Raw genomic sequence first — 14,543 nt, 5'->3', positions numbered from 1 at the left:
CCTAATTAGGAAACCAAGGGCTATCTGACCTCCCCCAGCAATAGCCCTTTCTCTCCATCCCCACCTTCATCTATCCCACCTCTTGACTGGGGCTCCCCAAACTTAGTCCATATTCTGTTCTGTATTTTCAGCTGGAGATTTTTGTTTTACTTTTCTTCTTTCTTTGGAGGTTTCCTCGTGCTCTACAATGTGAGTATGTACTCTACCATCCAAATCCATTCAGATTCCTCTGTCCCTCTCTTTCCCCTCATCTTTTCTTCTCCCTTTGTTTTCTTCCTTTCACTCTCTGGACCTCTTCTGTGCCATCATCCTCTTCATCCCTGTGCTTCTTATTCCTCCCCCACCTCCTACTCCTGTGTCTTCTTCTATCCCCCTCGCTTTGAATTCTCATCTTCTCCATTCATCCCTTGCTTCTTTGTTTCCCTTCTGTTTTCATGTTCTTCATCCTTTTCCTTCCTGGTCATCATCATTCTTTCTGTTCCACCATCCACATATTCTTCAATTTCCTTTTATTTTTCTTTCTATTCTCTCCTCTTTTATCCCTCCATTCCCATCCTGTCTCTCCCCAACCTCTCGGTCCCCTTATGATCCCATACTTTTCATCCCTTTCCTTCTCTTGTACTTTCTTTTCACCTCCATCCTCATTTTCTTCATCTTTTTCCCTGATCTTCCATTCCATTCTACCTTCTCTACCCTTTTAATCCATCTTTCTCTGTCCCCATCACTTGATTGTGTCCTCTTCCACCTTGGCTATTACATTATTATCTTTCCCCACTTCATCTCCTACCTTGCCAGTTACTATGCTAAGCACTGGGAATACAAATACAAGCAAAAAGACAGTTGTTGCCCTCAAGGAGCTTACATTCTAATGAGAGGAGATCACAAAAAAAAGACCTAAAAATTGGGGTAAGAAATGAAGATTGGGAATGAGAAGGGATGTAACTATAGAGGTTTAGGGAGTCAGAAACAGCCAAAAAGAGAATAAAGATTGTCCAGCCATCATCTGTTGCCAGAGCCAACAAGATGACCCAGAATCAGTCAGTGAGCATTGGTGAAGTACTATAGTAATAAGAGCAAGAGATAGAAAGGCAAAAAAACAGTCCTGCCCTAAACAAGCTCCCATTCTAATGAAGGAGATAACATGCAAACAATCTTAGATAGATGGTACTGAGATTTTAGCTGATATTTGAAGGAAACCAAGAGGCAGAAATGAAGAGGGACTATTCTGGACATGGGGAAGAGCCAATGAAAATGCACTGATTGGAAAAGGGGAATGTCTTGTTCAAGGTACAGCAAGCAAAGAAGCCAGTGTTACTGGATCATAGAGTATTTGAAGGGACGTAAAGGTAGAGAAAAGTAAGAACTGGAAAGGTGGAAGTGGGAGAAGGTTTTGAAAGGCTTTTAGAGCCAAACTGAGAATTTTATACTTGATCCTAAAGATAATGGAGAGCTACTGGAGCTTATCAAGTTGGCTAAATGATATGATCAGACTTCTCTTTAGGAGGGGGGGAGAATGGCAGCAGGAGTTGGGCATCAAGCCTCTTCTCAGATCAGATGTTATGCCCAATGGGCATAACTCTGACCTTGTTACAAACTGAGAGAAGGAATAATGTAGGGCAAAATAATTGCAGAATACACTATTAAGTGGGGATAAAATAATTTCTTTTGCATGCTTAGAGTTCCCTGGGGGCAACCTCAAACTATAGGTCAAAGTTATTAACTGTGGGGGCTGAAATCCATCCTTTCTTTATCCTCCAGGAGACATGGTTGTGGGAACCCAAGACATGCTGGGACAGATATCCCTTCCAGGTGAGCAACCCAAGAACAAAGATGGATGGCAGAAATGCTCAGCAAAACAGCTTGAAACTAAAGCAGATATACACTTATACAGATATAATCTCAGAGTTGGAAGGGATCTCAGAGTCCATTTAGTCCAATCTATATCTTAACCAGAATCTCTTCTGTACAGGGGAATTTCATTATTTCTTGTGGCCTCCCCTTCTTTAGGACATCCCTGATTATTAGAGTCTTTTCTCAGCAGCAAGCCTGAATCCTACAGTTTCCACCCATTGTTTTTTCAACTTTTTATCTGGAAATCAAGGGGACCATGTCACATGCCTTTTAGACTTTAAATTATTTCCATTAAATTTGGCCAGACATTCTAACCTATAATGGATTTTAACTATCACAGAGTATATTAGCCTTTATCACTTGTTTTTTGTCACCTGCATATTTAGAAGCAGGCCATCTATGGCTTAATCAAAATTAGTAGTTTGTTTGTTTTTAATTAAAATCTCATTGGCATCGAGCAAAGTACAGCTCTTTTGATCTCCATTGGAGACCTCTGCACGAGTTGATATTGAACTAGTAATGATTATGTGTATCTTCTTATCTTCTAGCCTACATTTTGTCTTTTTCTACAAGAATTAAATGTGGTATTTGTTGGTAAATGTTTGGCTATAATCTGAGTATATCCTATCTGTAGCATTTCCCCAATTTTTCAGGCTTATCAAAGGAAATTAGATTAGTGTATCATGATTTGACAAGAACAAGTCCCTGATGTCCTCTCTCCCTTCTGCAGAGAAGATATAAAGTAGCATGCTTAGCCCCATGAAACAGTTCTTTCTTTTCTAGCTCTTTATCTAGCCCAAACCATCTAACCACATTATTTTTTGAACCTCAGCCTCTGCAGCCTGGCATGTACTGGTGGTATCTCCTTGAACTTGGTTTCTACATCTCTTTGCTGATGACTATACCCTTTGATGTGAAGAGGAAGGTGAGTTTAGGGAGAAGTCCAGACAGAAGGGAACAGCCCTGTTTTTCTTTGCCTGATTCTTTCTACACCTGCATTCCTTGGGAAAATATCAAGTTTGACTTTGGCTCTGAAGGCCATTCCCTGGCTATGCACAGGATGTTGTCCCATGAAGCAGCTAAGGCAGGACCTTTCAGGCAAAGTTCAGTGTGTTCTGCTGGAGATTGGCAAGGGACTCTTGGAGCTTGGGTGCCAATTTTAATACCTTTCTTCTGGAACTCAGGGAAACCTAGCCTCCCAACCTCTCACCAGATCTACACCTAACCCTGTCTCCAAGTCTTTCCCAGTTCCTACCATGTCTCCTCTCCTCTCCTCTTGATTTCCCCTTTTCAAGGCCTCTTCCCACCTGTACTCTTTGGGTCTTACTCAGAGTATATTTGATGACCCTTGGCAGACCTTGGCCTCCTCACTGTTGGGTGCTCCTTAGTTCCTGGGTGGAGGGTCTGACTCTAGGCTTGGGGAGTCCTAGTGATCCTGATGTGACAGCTGCCCTCCTCTTCCTAGGACTTAAAGGAGCAGGTCATCCACCACTTTGTCACTATCATCTTGATTGGATTCTCTTATTCTGCCAATCTCCTGCGCATTGGTACATTGGTGTTACTGCTACATGACATATCTGACATTCTCATGGAGGTGAGTATAAGTCATCAATCTCTTAATCTAATTTTCCAGGCTTTATGCAAGCATCTTTATTGATAGGTGGAGATAGGTGGTATGATTTGTGGAAAGAGCTATAGGCAGGGGTGTGTTAGAGCCAATTCAAACTTACTCCAGAGAGCTAATTATTCCATTTTCATGGTAAGCATTTACATCTCAGAACCTGGCAAACACTGTAAATTGGGCTTGATTTTTTTTGTTTGTTTTTGTTTTGTGGATTATCTAGACATAAGGAGGTGATGGAAAAGCACTAATAGTGAGGATTAAATGAGGTTTAAAATGTATGTCGTGTACTTCCCAACAAACCCCTAGCTACAGGGAAATATGGTCCCTGGAATCCCTGGAACCAGATAGGATCAAAGCCCACAATCTAAGAAGTGACAGAAATATTCAGAAACTATTGACCTCAGAGATCCTGCCACTACCATTTTACCAACTGTGTGACTTTGGGCAACTCTCTCAACTCCTCTCATTCTCCATTTCTTCACTGGGGACTATAATATCAGGGAGATGTTGGTCCCACTATACTCTGTCTTGGTCAGAACACATCTGGAGTTTATGTTCAGTTCTTCATGTCCCATTGTAGAAAGAACTTAATAGTAAACCAGAAATCATAAATTTCTGCCAGGATAATAAATATTCTTTAGATGATGCCATTAATTGAAGGAACTGGGAATCTTTCATCTGGAGAAGAGTAGACTTAGAGTGACTTGATAGTTACTTCAACTTAAATGCCAACATGTGGAAGAAAGATTACACTCGTTGTGCTTGCCCCCGATAGGAGAACTAGGAGCATTGATAAGGAAGTTGTAAAGAGAAAGGTTTAGATTTGAGATGAGGAAAAACTTCCTAGCAGTAGGAGGTGTCCAACAGTGAAAGGGATGGGATGTCTTGGTGAATGAAGGGTTTTCCCCCTCATCCATCCATTCAAACAAAAACTGGAAAGCCCCTAATTGGAGATGTTGTAAAGATACTTGATCACATATAAGTTAGGCGTGATGGCCACTGAGGTCCCTTCCAATTCTAAAGATTCCATGATTCTACTATTACAATAGTGTAGAAAGAGCACAGGACATGAAGTCGGAGAACCTGAGCTCTGGTCCTGGGGTTGAGAAGGGGAGGTGAAGATCAAATGAGATAATGGATATAAAGCACTTTGCAAACCTTTAAAGTGCTGTATAATTGTAGAGATAAATGGGGAGGTATTAATGGGGGAGTGTGGAGGTCCCAGTGGAGAACTCCCAAAGTCAGCCTGAGCCCAAGGAAGTTTTGTGTTTGGGGAAATAAGGTTGCAGCCCCAGAGAAGGCCACAGAATTGTCCCCAAATCCCAACCTGATAATTCATTAATTAGGCTTCCTGCTCAGCCTTCTAATAGCCATGGTCTACCTTTCTATTTTTTTCTTTTGTATTGGTCAAAATGAAAAAATTTTCTATTGATAATTTTTTTGTGTCCCATTCAGTGGTAAATACATCTTTTCCCTTCCCCTGCCCAGAGGACCATCCCTTGTAACAAAGAATTATTTAAAAAGCAGTTAAAGGGGGCAGCTGGGTAGCTAAGTGGATTAAGAGCCAGATCTGGGTTCAAATCTAGCCTCAGACATTTCCCAGGTATGTGACCCTAGGCAAGTCACTTAACCCCCATTGCCTAGCCTTTACCACTCTTTTGCCTTGGAATCAATACACAGATTCCAAGACGGAAGGTAAGGGTTTAAAAAAAATAAAGATAAAAAGCAGATAAACGAAATTTACTAACATATCAACTGTACCAGACAGTGTTCTATACTCATAGTTCCTCACCACTGCCAGGAAGGAAGGGAGGTCCATTTTCTCATTTCTTCTCTTAGCTATTTATTACAGTGTTGTTTTGGCTTTTTGTTCCCTCCATTAAGATTGTTGGAATCAAAGTGTATGGGTTTTTTTTTTCCTGATTCTACTTATCAGTTCATGTAAGTCTCTTCCTATATTTATCTGTATTTTTCATATTCATTATTTCTTACCACACAGTAATAGGCCTTCACAGTCATGTACTGCAATTTGTTTAGCCATTCCCCGATTGATGAGAATATGTTTTGTTTCTACTTCTTTGCTCTCATAAATATTTGGGGGTGGGGTGAGTCTTTTTCCCTATCTTTGCTCTCTATGAGATATTTACTTAGTATGGGGTCACATATTTCAAAAGCTGAAAAGAACCTTAGAGGTCACCTCAAATCTCCTTATTTTACAAATGAGGAAAAAGTGCACAGAGATCATCTGCCCAGTTGTCACATAGGTGGTGGAGAGAAAGAGCAAGATGTCAGAGTAAAGATTTGAACTCAGATCATCTAACTCAAAAGCCATTGCTTTTTTTCTATTATTTCTTCCAAACTGGATCTCTGGGTCAATGGATAGATATTTTACTCAATTTTCTAGAATGACCCCAAATTGCTTTCTTTAAATTGCTTTTCAAAATAGTTGGACCAGTTCACAGATCCACTAAAAATGTGCCTCTTACTGTAGGCCTTCCAACATCTCGTCTTTTGTCATCCATGACAGTTTGATATAAGATAAAATCCTTTAGGTTTTTTTAATTTGAATTCTTCGTGATTTGGGTAATCTTTTATATAGTTGTAGTTCTTTAGGGAACACTGTGTTCATAGTCGTTTACCACTTACTCATTAAGGAATGACTTCATCTTAAATATTTATGTTAATTCTCCATACATCTTCGATATTAGAGATACTCGATGCAACTTGATACTTAGATATTTTTTCCAGTGACTTCCTTTCTTATTCCATTTGCATTGATTTTTGTTGGTGTAAAAGCTTTGCACAAACCTATTTTATCTCTTATAATTACTTCTGTCCCTTGTTTGATTAAGAATCTCCTAACCATATCTGTGAAGGATACTTAATCTGGTTTTCTCCTAATTTTTCGTAGTGGGATCTGTAATATTCAGGTTGGATATCCATATTGAGCATATTGTGGAAATGGTGCATGATGTTGGCTCAAAATCTAATCACTGCCATACTGCTTTTCAGTTTTCTGAGCAGTTATTGTCAAATTGGAGTTCTTCCATAAGTAATTTTTATCTTCTTGGGTTTTTTCCAACCCTTAAGTGATTGTGTTTTTGGTTGTTCCTGATTCTTAGCTAGTCTGTTTTAATGATCTTTCTCTTCTATTTTTTAACCAGTGCCAAATCGTTTTCCTGATTACTGCTTTATAACATAATTTGAGGTCTCAAAGTATTTTGCTCCCTTTGTTCCTACTTTTCCCCATTATTTTCCTTGATGTTTTAGATCTTTTGTTTTTCCAAAATAAGTTTGATGTTATTATATCTAGTTCCATAAAGTAGCAGATTAATATGGCTCTAAATCTGAAACACTAAGTAAGCACAGTACCTAGCACGTAGTAAACCCTTAAGAAATGCTTATTCTCTTGTTCCCCATTGTCACTTTTATTATAATGGTCCAGCTGATTTCAATGTTTTTTAAATCCCTTTTAGTTCTGATAGTCTGATTCTTCAGTACATAGTGATGCTTTGTCAGGTAGTATCTGCCTTTGGACCAGCAGGTATTCCCCTGTGCTGCTACTCCCCCTCCATACTCAAGGATCCACAACCCTCACCTCCCCCCGCAACATCCAGCCAGTTGACAAGTCTTAGCAGTCTCTCACATGTTTCTAAGGCATTTAGGTGATGCAGTGATGGATAGAACACTGAACCTGGAGTGAAAAGGACCCGAGTATCAGCTGTGTGACTCTGAGCAAGTCATTTCACATCTGTCTGCCTCAGTTTCCTCAACTGTAAAATAGAGATAACTAGCAGCACCTGCCTCCAAGGGTGGTTATAAGGATCAAATGAGAGAATATTTATAAAGTGCTTAGGATTATGCCTGGCCCATAGTAGATGCTTAGCAAATTCTCTTTCTTTCCATCCTTGCTTGCTTCCTTCTACTCACACAGCTACTACTCTAATTCATGCCTTCAGCCTGGACTATGGACTATCACAATAGGCCTCTTCCAATCCATTCGCTACAGTGCATATTTCTAAAACTAAAAGCTTCCTATTTCCCCTCAGGAAAGGCACTTCATCTCTGTTCAGCCTTTAAAGCCTTTTCTTCCCAGCCTGGCTCAGGCCTCGCTCTCCAGGTAGATCACACATATCCTCCTCCTCAATTTCAAATATTCTCCAATCCAGCCAAACTGGCCTTTTCTCTCTTCCTCACACCTGATGGTCTGCCTGATATCCACATGCTTTCACACTGGCTATCTCCCATACTTAGAATGCTTTCCCTCTTATTTCCACTTCTTAGAATTTCAAGTTTCCTTAACCATTAAGCTCAAAGGCCACTTCCTACAAGAGGCTTTTTCTTCTTTCCTCCCAGCTGCCATTCTAAATATAATCTACATATACTTAACCGTGTCCCCTATAGCCTGTAAGTTCTTTGAGGAGACTAGACTTATTTCTTTTCTTTTCTTTTACTATCCCACAAGTGCTTGACATATGGTAGATACTCAATACGTACTGAGTAATTGAACAAAAGGTAAGGCTGGAATCCAAAGGGAGAACAGGGCAGAGTGGGTGTTAACTCTGGAAGCCTGCAGAGACTCCATAAAAGTATGAAAGATGGCTTAGCCAATCTGCAGGAGATAATTGCTGAGTGCAGTTCCACTGTCTAAATAATAAAAAATAGCACGAATGATGAGCCAGTCACTCTATCAACTTTACAAGTATTCGATGGGGAAGGTGTGGCCAGGCCCCAAAAGGACCTCTAGGGGGTTTTGGTGGATGGCAAACTCCGAATGAATCATCGGTGTGCCCAGAGAGAGCAATGTGATGTTAGGCTACATCTGGAAAATCCCAGTGCCCAGAAAGCGGCCGATAACAACTCCTCTGCTCAGACCACGTGGTGTACAATGACGAGCAAATGGATTGTGGCAAATGTGGAGCAAATGAAGGAATTAGAAGACTTGATAAAAGTGGTCACATGGGAGAGGCTGTAGACTTGTTCTGGTTGGCCCAACAAACCAAACTTTAGAACAGTGGGGAAAAGTTTCAGAGAGGCAAATTTAGGCTGAGTATAAAGAAAAATTTCTTAAGAATCAGAGCTAGCTAGAAGAAGAATGGGCTATCCCTGGAGAAGTAGTGAGTTTTCCATCATCTGAGGTCGTCAAGTGGAGCCTGGATGACCACTTGCCAGTATGACTAGATATCTTCTAACACCCCCCCACCCACCCCCACCAAATCTTGAGATTAGGTTCTAAAATTCTCTCTTCTCTCTCTCTCTTTCTTTCTCTCTTCCCTCCCCTCCCAGGCCTGTAAAATGTTTAATTATGCACAACGGAGGCTTATCTGTGACACACTCTTCGTCATCTTTGCCCTGGTGTTCATCGTTAGTCGGCTCATTCTCTTCCCAACCAAGTGAGCCTGGTCTCAGAAGGTGGGGTGGGGGTGGGCACAGGGGGACTTAATGTGATCCTTGGGAGAAACCCAGGTTCCCAAACTCCCTTCATTTAGGGCCTTCTGCTGCCTAGAGCTGCCCCCCAAAAAGAGAAGGGTGGCTTCTACCTGATGAAAACTTCTCATTTGGGAGAATGGTAGAGAGCAGAAGGGTCTAAAGGTCTTTTATAATGCTATTCCCCTGTATCTTGGGATTTCTGTTCCATCCCCTCCCATTTTGTCGGGGAATGAAGACTCTCTAGTGACCAAGACTTGTCCAGAGACCCTGAAATGGACAGGTCTCTAGGAGCCCAACCCCACAGTGACCCAAGTTCCTCTCTCTCCTGCAGAATCCTCTACACTACCTACTATGATTCCATGATCAAATTCCAGCCCTTCTTTGGATATTATTTCTTCAATGCCCTCCTCATGGTCCTTCAGGTTCTCCATGTCTTCTGGTCCGGCCTCATCCTCCGTATGGTCTACAAGTTTGTTTTAGCTGGCAGGGTACGTACAGATCTGGAGCTGGGCGTTGTTCCTGGCCTTGGCCCCTGTTGCTCACCCAGTGGGCCTCCTGGCCTAGGCCCACTTCAGACAGAACAGGGGCAATTGAACAGGAGGCCTGGTCCCTGGGAACTGTGAATTCAGGGGAGTCTGGGTGGTGGAAAAAGTAGAGGCTCAGGCCTGGCATCCTAGTGCTGGTAGGCACCCAGGTGGTCCAGGCAAAAGTCTTGACACCCTTTTCCTATTCTCCCTCTATCTCTCTTCTCTTTTCCCCCATTTCTCTGCTTGTCTCTCCTGGTTCTTTGCTCCATCTCTATCTTTCCTCTCTGCCTGGGTCCCTTTGTCTTCTCTCACCCTTTTCTTTCTTGATCTCTTCTCTCTCCCTCTCTGTCCCTCCTTGTCCCTTTCTTCTCTCTCCCCGTCTGTGCCTCTTTTCTCTTGGTGCCTCCTTTTTGGCCTCTGATTTTCAGATGCAGAGTGACATAAGGAGTGACTTGGAAGAACTGAACTCAAGTGATGAGAAGTCTGAGACGCCCCAACAGAAGAATGGGAGGCTGCAGCCCAGTGACAAAACAGACACTTGTAACCTCCCACGGGCTAGGGGTGTTCGGGGAACTGGACCCAGCCAGCTGGCCAATGGGCATGTCCCAGCCACATAGCCTGGTCCAGCTCGGGGCCATCAGATGGTCTGGCTCAGGGATGAAACCTGGATGACTGGTCTGCAGACTGTCTGAGGACTCGTTTGTGATGGAAAATCGCCTAGAATCTGATGGAGCATGGACTCCATAGGCCTGGACCAGGACCATTTACTTGTCTCTCCATCTCATCTCTGTCCCCACCTCTGCTGGACCTGAGGGAGGAGGAAGAAATATAATATCTCTGCAGAGGATTTGAGGGTGGGCTTAATGATCTTTCTCCCAAACAGCCTTTACCCTGAGCCAGTGCCCCTGGACTGGCTGCCATAGCCTTAAGAAGTCAGGGTGAGGGGGGTACTAGGGCAAGGCTCCGTTTCTGCTGTGCAGGGGCCCCTAAGGAGAGAGCTGAGGGACCCCTCAGAGGACCTTTCCCCAACCCCCAGGGCTGCCTCACATCCCCATGGAGGTTCAGAAGGAGCAGGCTTCTTCCCGAGCCAATGAGAGGGACCTGGGCTTTTGGGCCCGAGTCTGAACTGGTCTGACCAGTCTCAGATTTCTCCCCATCCCAGCCTGAAGCCTCACCTCTGCAATCCCTAGGGAACCAGGGAGTTCCATTCAGAGTAGGGATGGGCTTGTGCATTCTGGGTTTGCCCAGACCCAGGGAGGGAACAATAAAACTTGAATGGAGTAGTTTTCACTGTCTCAAGAGCTCCTGGCCTCATTCATTCCCTACTCACTCCTCCAGACCCTTTATAATGGCATTAGTCATAGAATGCTAAAATGTCAGAACTGGAAAGGACTTCAGAGGGCTTCTATTTGAAGCACTACTTAAGCATCAGCATCCCAATCAGCAGATGATCATCAAACTTTTCCTTGGATTCATGCCAAGATGGGGAGCTCCCTATCTGTAAGGACAACCTAGTCTTTTTGTAAAGTAGCTGTTATTGCTAATAATTTATCAAGTCTAAATCTCCCCTACCCCTTTAAGTCCTCTTATCCCTGCTGCTTAGCCCTCGTGGATAGCAGTAGAGGTCGGGGTAAGGCAGTTTGGTGGACTTCAGTTCAGGAAAACCAGACAAAGATGGCTGATTACTTGCTTGCAGTCTACTTCCTAACACCAAACTCCCAGCCTTTTCTATCCCCTTCTGTCTCACTGAATGGGGCTACTGACTGTCCCCGCTCATTTCCTCTCCTACCTGGTCCCTGCTGAACAGGAAGGAAGGGCTTTCCAGGTGGTCTCAGCTCATTTTTGACAAAGAAGACACAGAAGGGCAAGAGTTTGGTTCCCAATCCCCATGTCTTTCAAGAACCAATAGAGACTCTGATGTGGGTGTTAGTGGTGCATGTTTGTGGAAAGGAATAAAGCCAGATCTAGCAATGCTATGTTTCAGGTCAAGGAGACTGGCCTCAGTTTGTTGTGGGGAGCCAGACCCAGTGTAGGGTGGGAGAGGGTCTTGAATGGAAGAAGCATGGAAACCAAGAAAAATGACATTAAAAGAATGATCTCCCTAATTGTACCTGTAAAGACCTGTCTCTTGCCTCTAAAAGAGACCTGAATTTAAATAATGGCTCTGACAGTGAGGTACCAGCTGTGCCAACAAGAATCCCTAAGCTAGTCTTCCCAGGGTGAGGGAGGCCTGCGGTGCCCTTTTTCCAGGGCCATGTCCCTCAAAAATGGTCAGACCTGAATGGGACTGGAGACGATTCTAACGTCCAGATATGGAATTAAAATGGTCCTTTCCCTAGCTCCATGTTCCTCCCTCCACTTCCCTCTATCTCTTTGGATATTCCCCCTTCCTCCTGTCCTTTCATCCTTTCATAGTAGGTAACACCACCAGGGTACTAAAGCTTCCATTCTCTTCCTCCTCCATATATTTGTAAATCTTTTGGGAATGGCTGCCTGATAAAGGTTCTGGAAATTCAAAAGCATTTTAACCTTCCTTCCTTAAAATGTTGGCTACCTCAGACTAAGCCCTCAACAAGCCTTGGGCAAAATAAACTGGAATGGAGGAAGGGATGGGAGTTCTAGGTACTAAGTGGAGGGCCAAAGGAGAGGCATCCATGGAACAATGTGTTCCCATAAAGATGCTCACATGTGAGGTGCTGAGCTGTTTGCCCTGCTTTCTTCACCATTAGCTCAATTTACCCTACACTCATCTCCACCCCAGTGATTCCTCCCCCGAGTTCTATCAACTCCATCTCATCAATAGCACCCCACAAGAAGATAAGGACTCTCAATTTAAGGGGATTCCAGTTGGCTCCAAGATAAATGCTGCCACCACCCCCACCTCGGAGTTAATCTTGTCTATTCATATTTATATATGTAGTCTCTCCCGTTAGACTGTGAGCTCCTTGAGAGCAGACACTATCTCGACTTTTTTAATCCAGTTTTAACAGAGTTCCATGCATGTAATATTTGCCTAAATTCTTGTTGGTTGAACATCAGGGAGCAGCCCAGAAAGATATGATGGTAGATGTGTTTGTTCCCCTTCTAAAGCAGAAGCCCAAATCTAGAGCCAAGAAAGGATATGTTACTGTTGCAAAAGCTTGCTGGTAGATCTCACTGACTCCAATCTCCCCACCCAGTCTATCTACCCTGTTCAATAAACTGCCGTGGCTCATCATTACTTCAAATATAAAATCCTCTGTTTAGCTTTTAAAGCCTGTTGTAACGTGGACCCTTTCTACTCTTCCATTCTTCTGACTTCTCCAACAGCAATGGCCTTGCTAGGCCTTACACAGAATGCTCTCCCTCCTCACCTTTGCTGAAAACTGAGCCCAAATCCCATTTCCCAGGTCTCCCAGCTGCTGACACTTCCTTTTATGTCTGGCATGAACAAAGCTGTATGTTGTCTCCCCGGTTAGAATGTGACCTCTTAAGAAGGCAGCGATGGGTTTTTGGCTTTCTTTGTATCCTCAGTGCTCAGCCCAGTGCCTCGTATACAATAAGCACTTAATAAATGCTTGGTGATGGTAGTGGTGTGGGAGTTTCCTAGCTTGGCTTCCTTGAGAAACCAGGGAGGATCTCACACCGGATACTAATACCTCCAAGATAGAATCAATCTGTTGTTGCCAGTAAGGTGAATAATAAAATATACTGTGAGGGTTTCATTAATGCACCTAGCTCTGTTTTATGTCTTTGGAGATTTCTTTAGCTGGGGAGATGTTTTCCGTTTATTCTCTTCTACAGTTGGGATGGTGATAATGACCTCTGGGCCAGACCTTTCATGAATTGGGGAAAGTAGGAGATTTGGAGTCAAATGACCCAGATTCTGGTCCTACTACTCACTGAGTGACTTTGGCTTCTCTGATCCCATTGCCTTATCTATATAATGAAGATCTCCATAGACCTCTGCTGCTCTAAATCCCATAACCCTATGGGGTTGCCCTTAATGACCTCTGAGGCTCTTTCCATCTCTGAGATTCTTTGATCTATAAAAGTTGCTTCTCGGAGGTTTTTAGAACCCTTTCTTACCGGAGCAATGTCTTCTAGGGAACCTACCTGGGAATGACTCTCCCTTATTCAAGGGAGTCCTCAGAAAGTGGCTGGTGTCAAACTGAGGACATGAATAACCAGTTGACTCTAGGGACATGAGCCTTCTGTACATTGAAAGGAACTTTAGAACACGGGGCACACAGTGGTAGAGCTGGAAGGGATCACAGTCCAACCACCTCATTCTATACAGAAACAGATCCAGAGACGGGGTTGGGACTTTGCCATGTCACACAACCAGTCTAGTGAAGCTGAGGTCAGAAGATAGAGTAGGATTCCTAACTTCCATTTCAGAGCTCTATCAGACCCACGTGCTGGTGTCTTCCATCCTACAGGCCCTCACCTGATGTCTCCTATGGGAAGGAACCCATAGCCTATTTATCTTTGCTCAGAGATCAGCCCTGGCTCCTCTATCTTTCCTTGTCCCAAACTCAGTTCCAAGAACTTAGGGACCTTTCTCAGGGCTTGCCTGCCTGGTAAGTACCCAGAGTCCCAGCACCAAATCTCCCTAGAACCTGGGTGGGGAGAGAAGGCCCAGGCATGTCTGGTCCCCATCCCCTAGCATCACATCAGGGATCCTGAGCAACCTCTTTAGCCTTGGTTAATGTCCAGGTTCCTGTTTTTCCTTAATGTCCTCCTACTCTGGCCTGGTCTTTGTTCCTGGGTAGAGAAGGGTCAGATCAACCCCAGGAACTCGTTTGATAAAGCTTTGCTCTCAGCACCTGAAAATTTATTCTGTGCTTTCCTTCCAACTGCCCCATGAGGGCAGTGGTGCACCAGTGCTTCTCCCTATCAGGTTCCAGCCTTATTTTGTAGCATTGCCCTTCAGGTATTCTTTGTTCCAGGAGGGCTGAACTACTTAAGTGTCTCCTGAACTTCACATTCCATCCCCTATCTCCATGGTCTGGTACAAACTGTTCCCCTGTCTAGTATGCAGTATGTACCACTCCCTCAGCCTCTAAGATTTCTCTTCCTTCACAGCCTCTTTTCCACATGAAGCTTTCCTGATCCTACTCGCCTCAACC

At 43.6% G+C, this 14,543-nt stretch overlaps 1 protein-coding gene across 5 annotated transcripts in view; it reads left to right on the top strand.

The window, feature by feature from the left end:
- The window catches only part of LOC100025505 (ceramide synthase 4-like), a 54,185-nt gene extending 41,045 nt beyond the window's left edge, over nucleotides 1-13,140 (top strand). For all 5 annotated transcript variants that reach the window (XM_016432263.2, XM_016432262.2, XM_056822047.1 and 2 more), the window contains 7 exons: nucleotides 132-189; nucleotides 1,759-1,809; nucleotides 2,684-2,776; nucleotides 3,317-3,445; nucleotides 8,762-8,868; nucleotides 9,237-9,393; nucleotides 9,861-13,140. In XM_016432263.2, coding sequence (XP_016287749.1) covers nucleotides 132-189; nucleotides 1,759-1,809; nucleotides 2,684-2,776; nucleotides 3,317-3,445; nucleotides 8,762-8,868; nucleotides 9,237-9,393; nucleotides 9,861-10,049 — 784 coding nt within the window. In that variant the 3' untranslated portion in view covers nucleotides 10,050-13,140. The remainder of the gene's footprint in view (nucleotides 1-131; nucleotides 190-1,758; nucleotides 1,810-2,683; nucleotides 2,777-3,316; nucleotides 3,446-8,761; nucleotides 8,869-9,236; nucleotides 9,394-9,860) is intronic.
- Nucleotides 13,141-14,543: the final 1,403 nt, after the last annotated feature.

The sequence above is a fragment of the Monodelphis domestica genome, chromosome 3 (genome assembly GCF_027887165.1).
Source record: "Monodelphis domestica isolate mMonDom1 chromosome 3, mMonDom1.pri, whole genome shotgun sequence".
In the NCBI taxonomy this organism is placed as follows: Eukaryota; Metazoa; Chordata; class Mammalia; order Didelphimorphia; family Didelphidae; genus Monodelphis; species Monodelphis domestica.
Note: the sequence above shows the minus strand (reverse complement) of the source record. Positions and strands in the feature narration are given on the sequence as shown.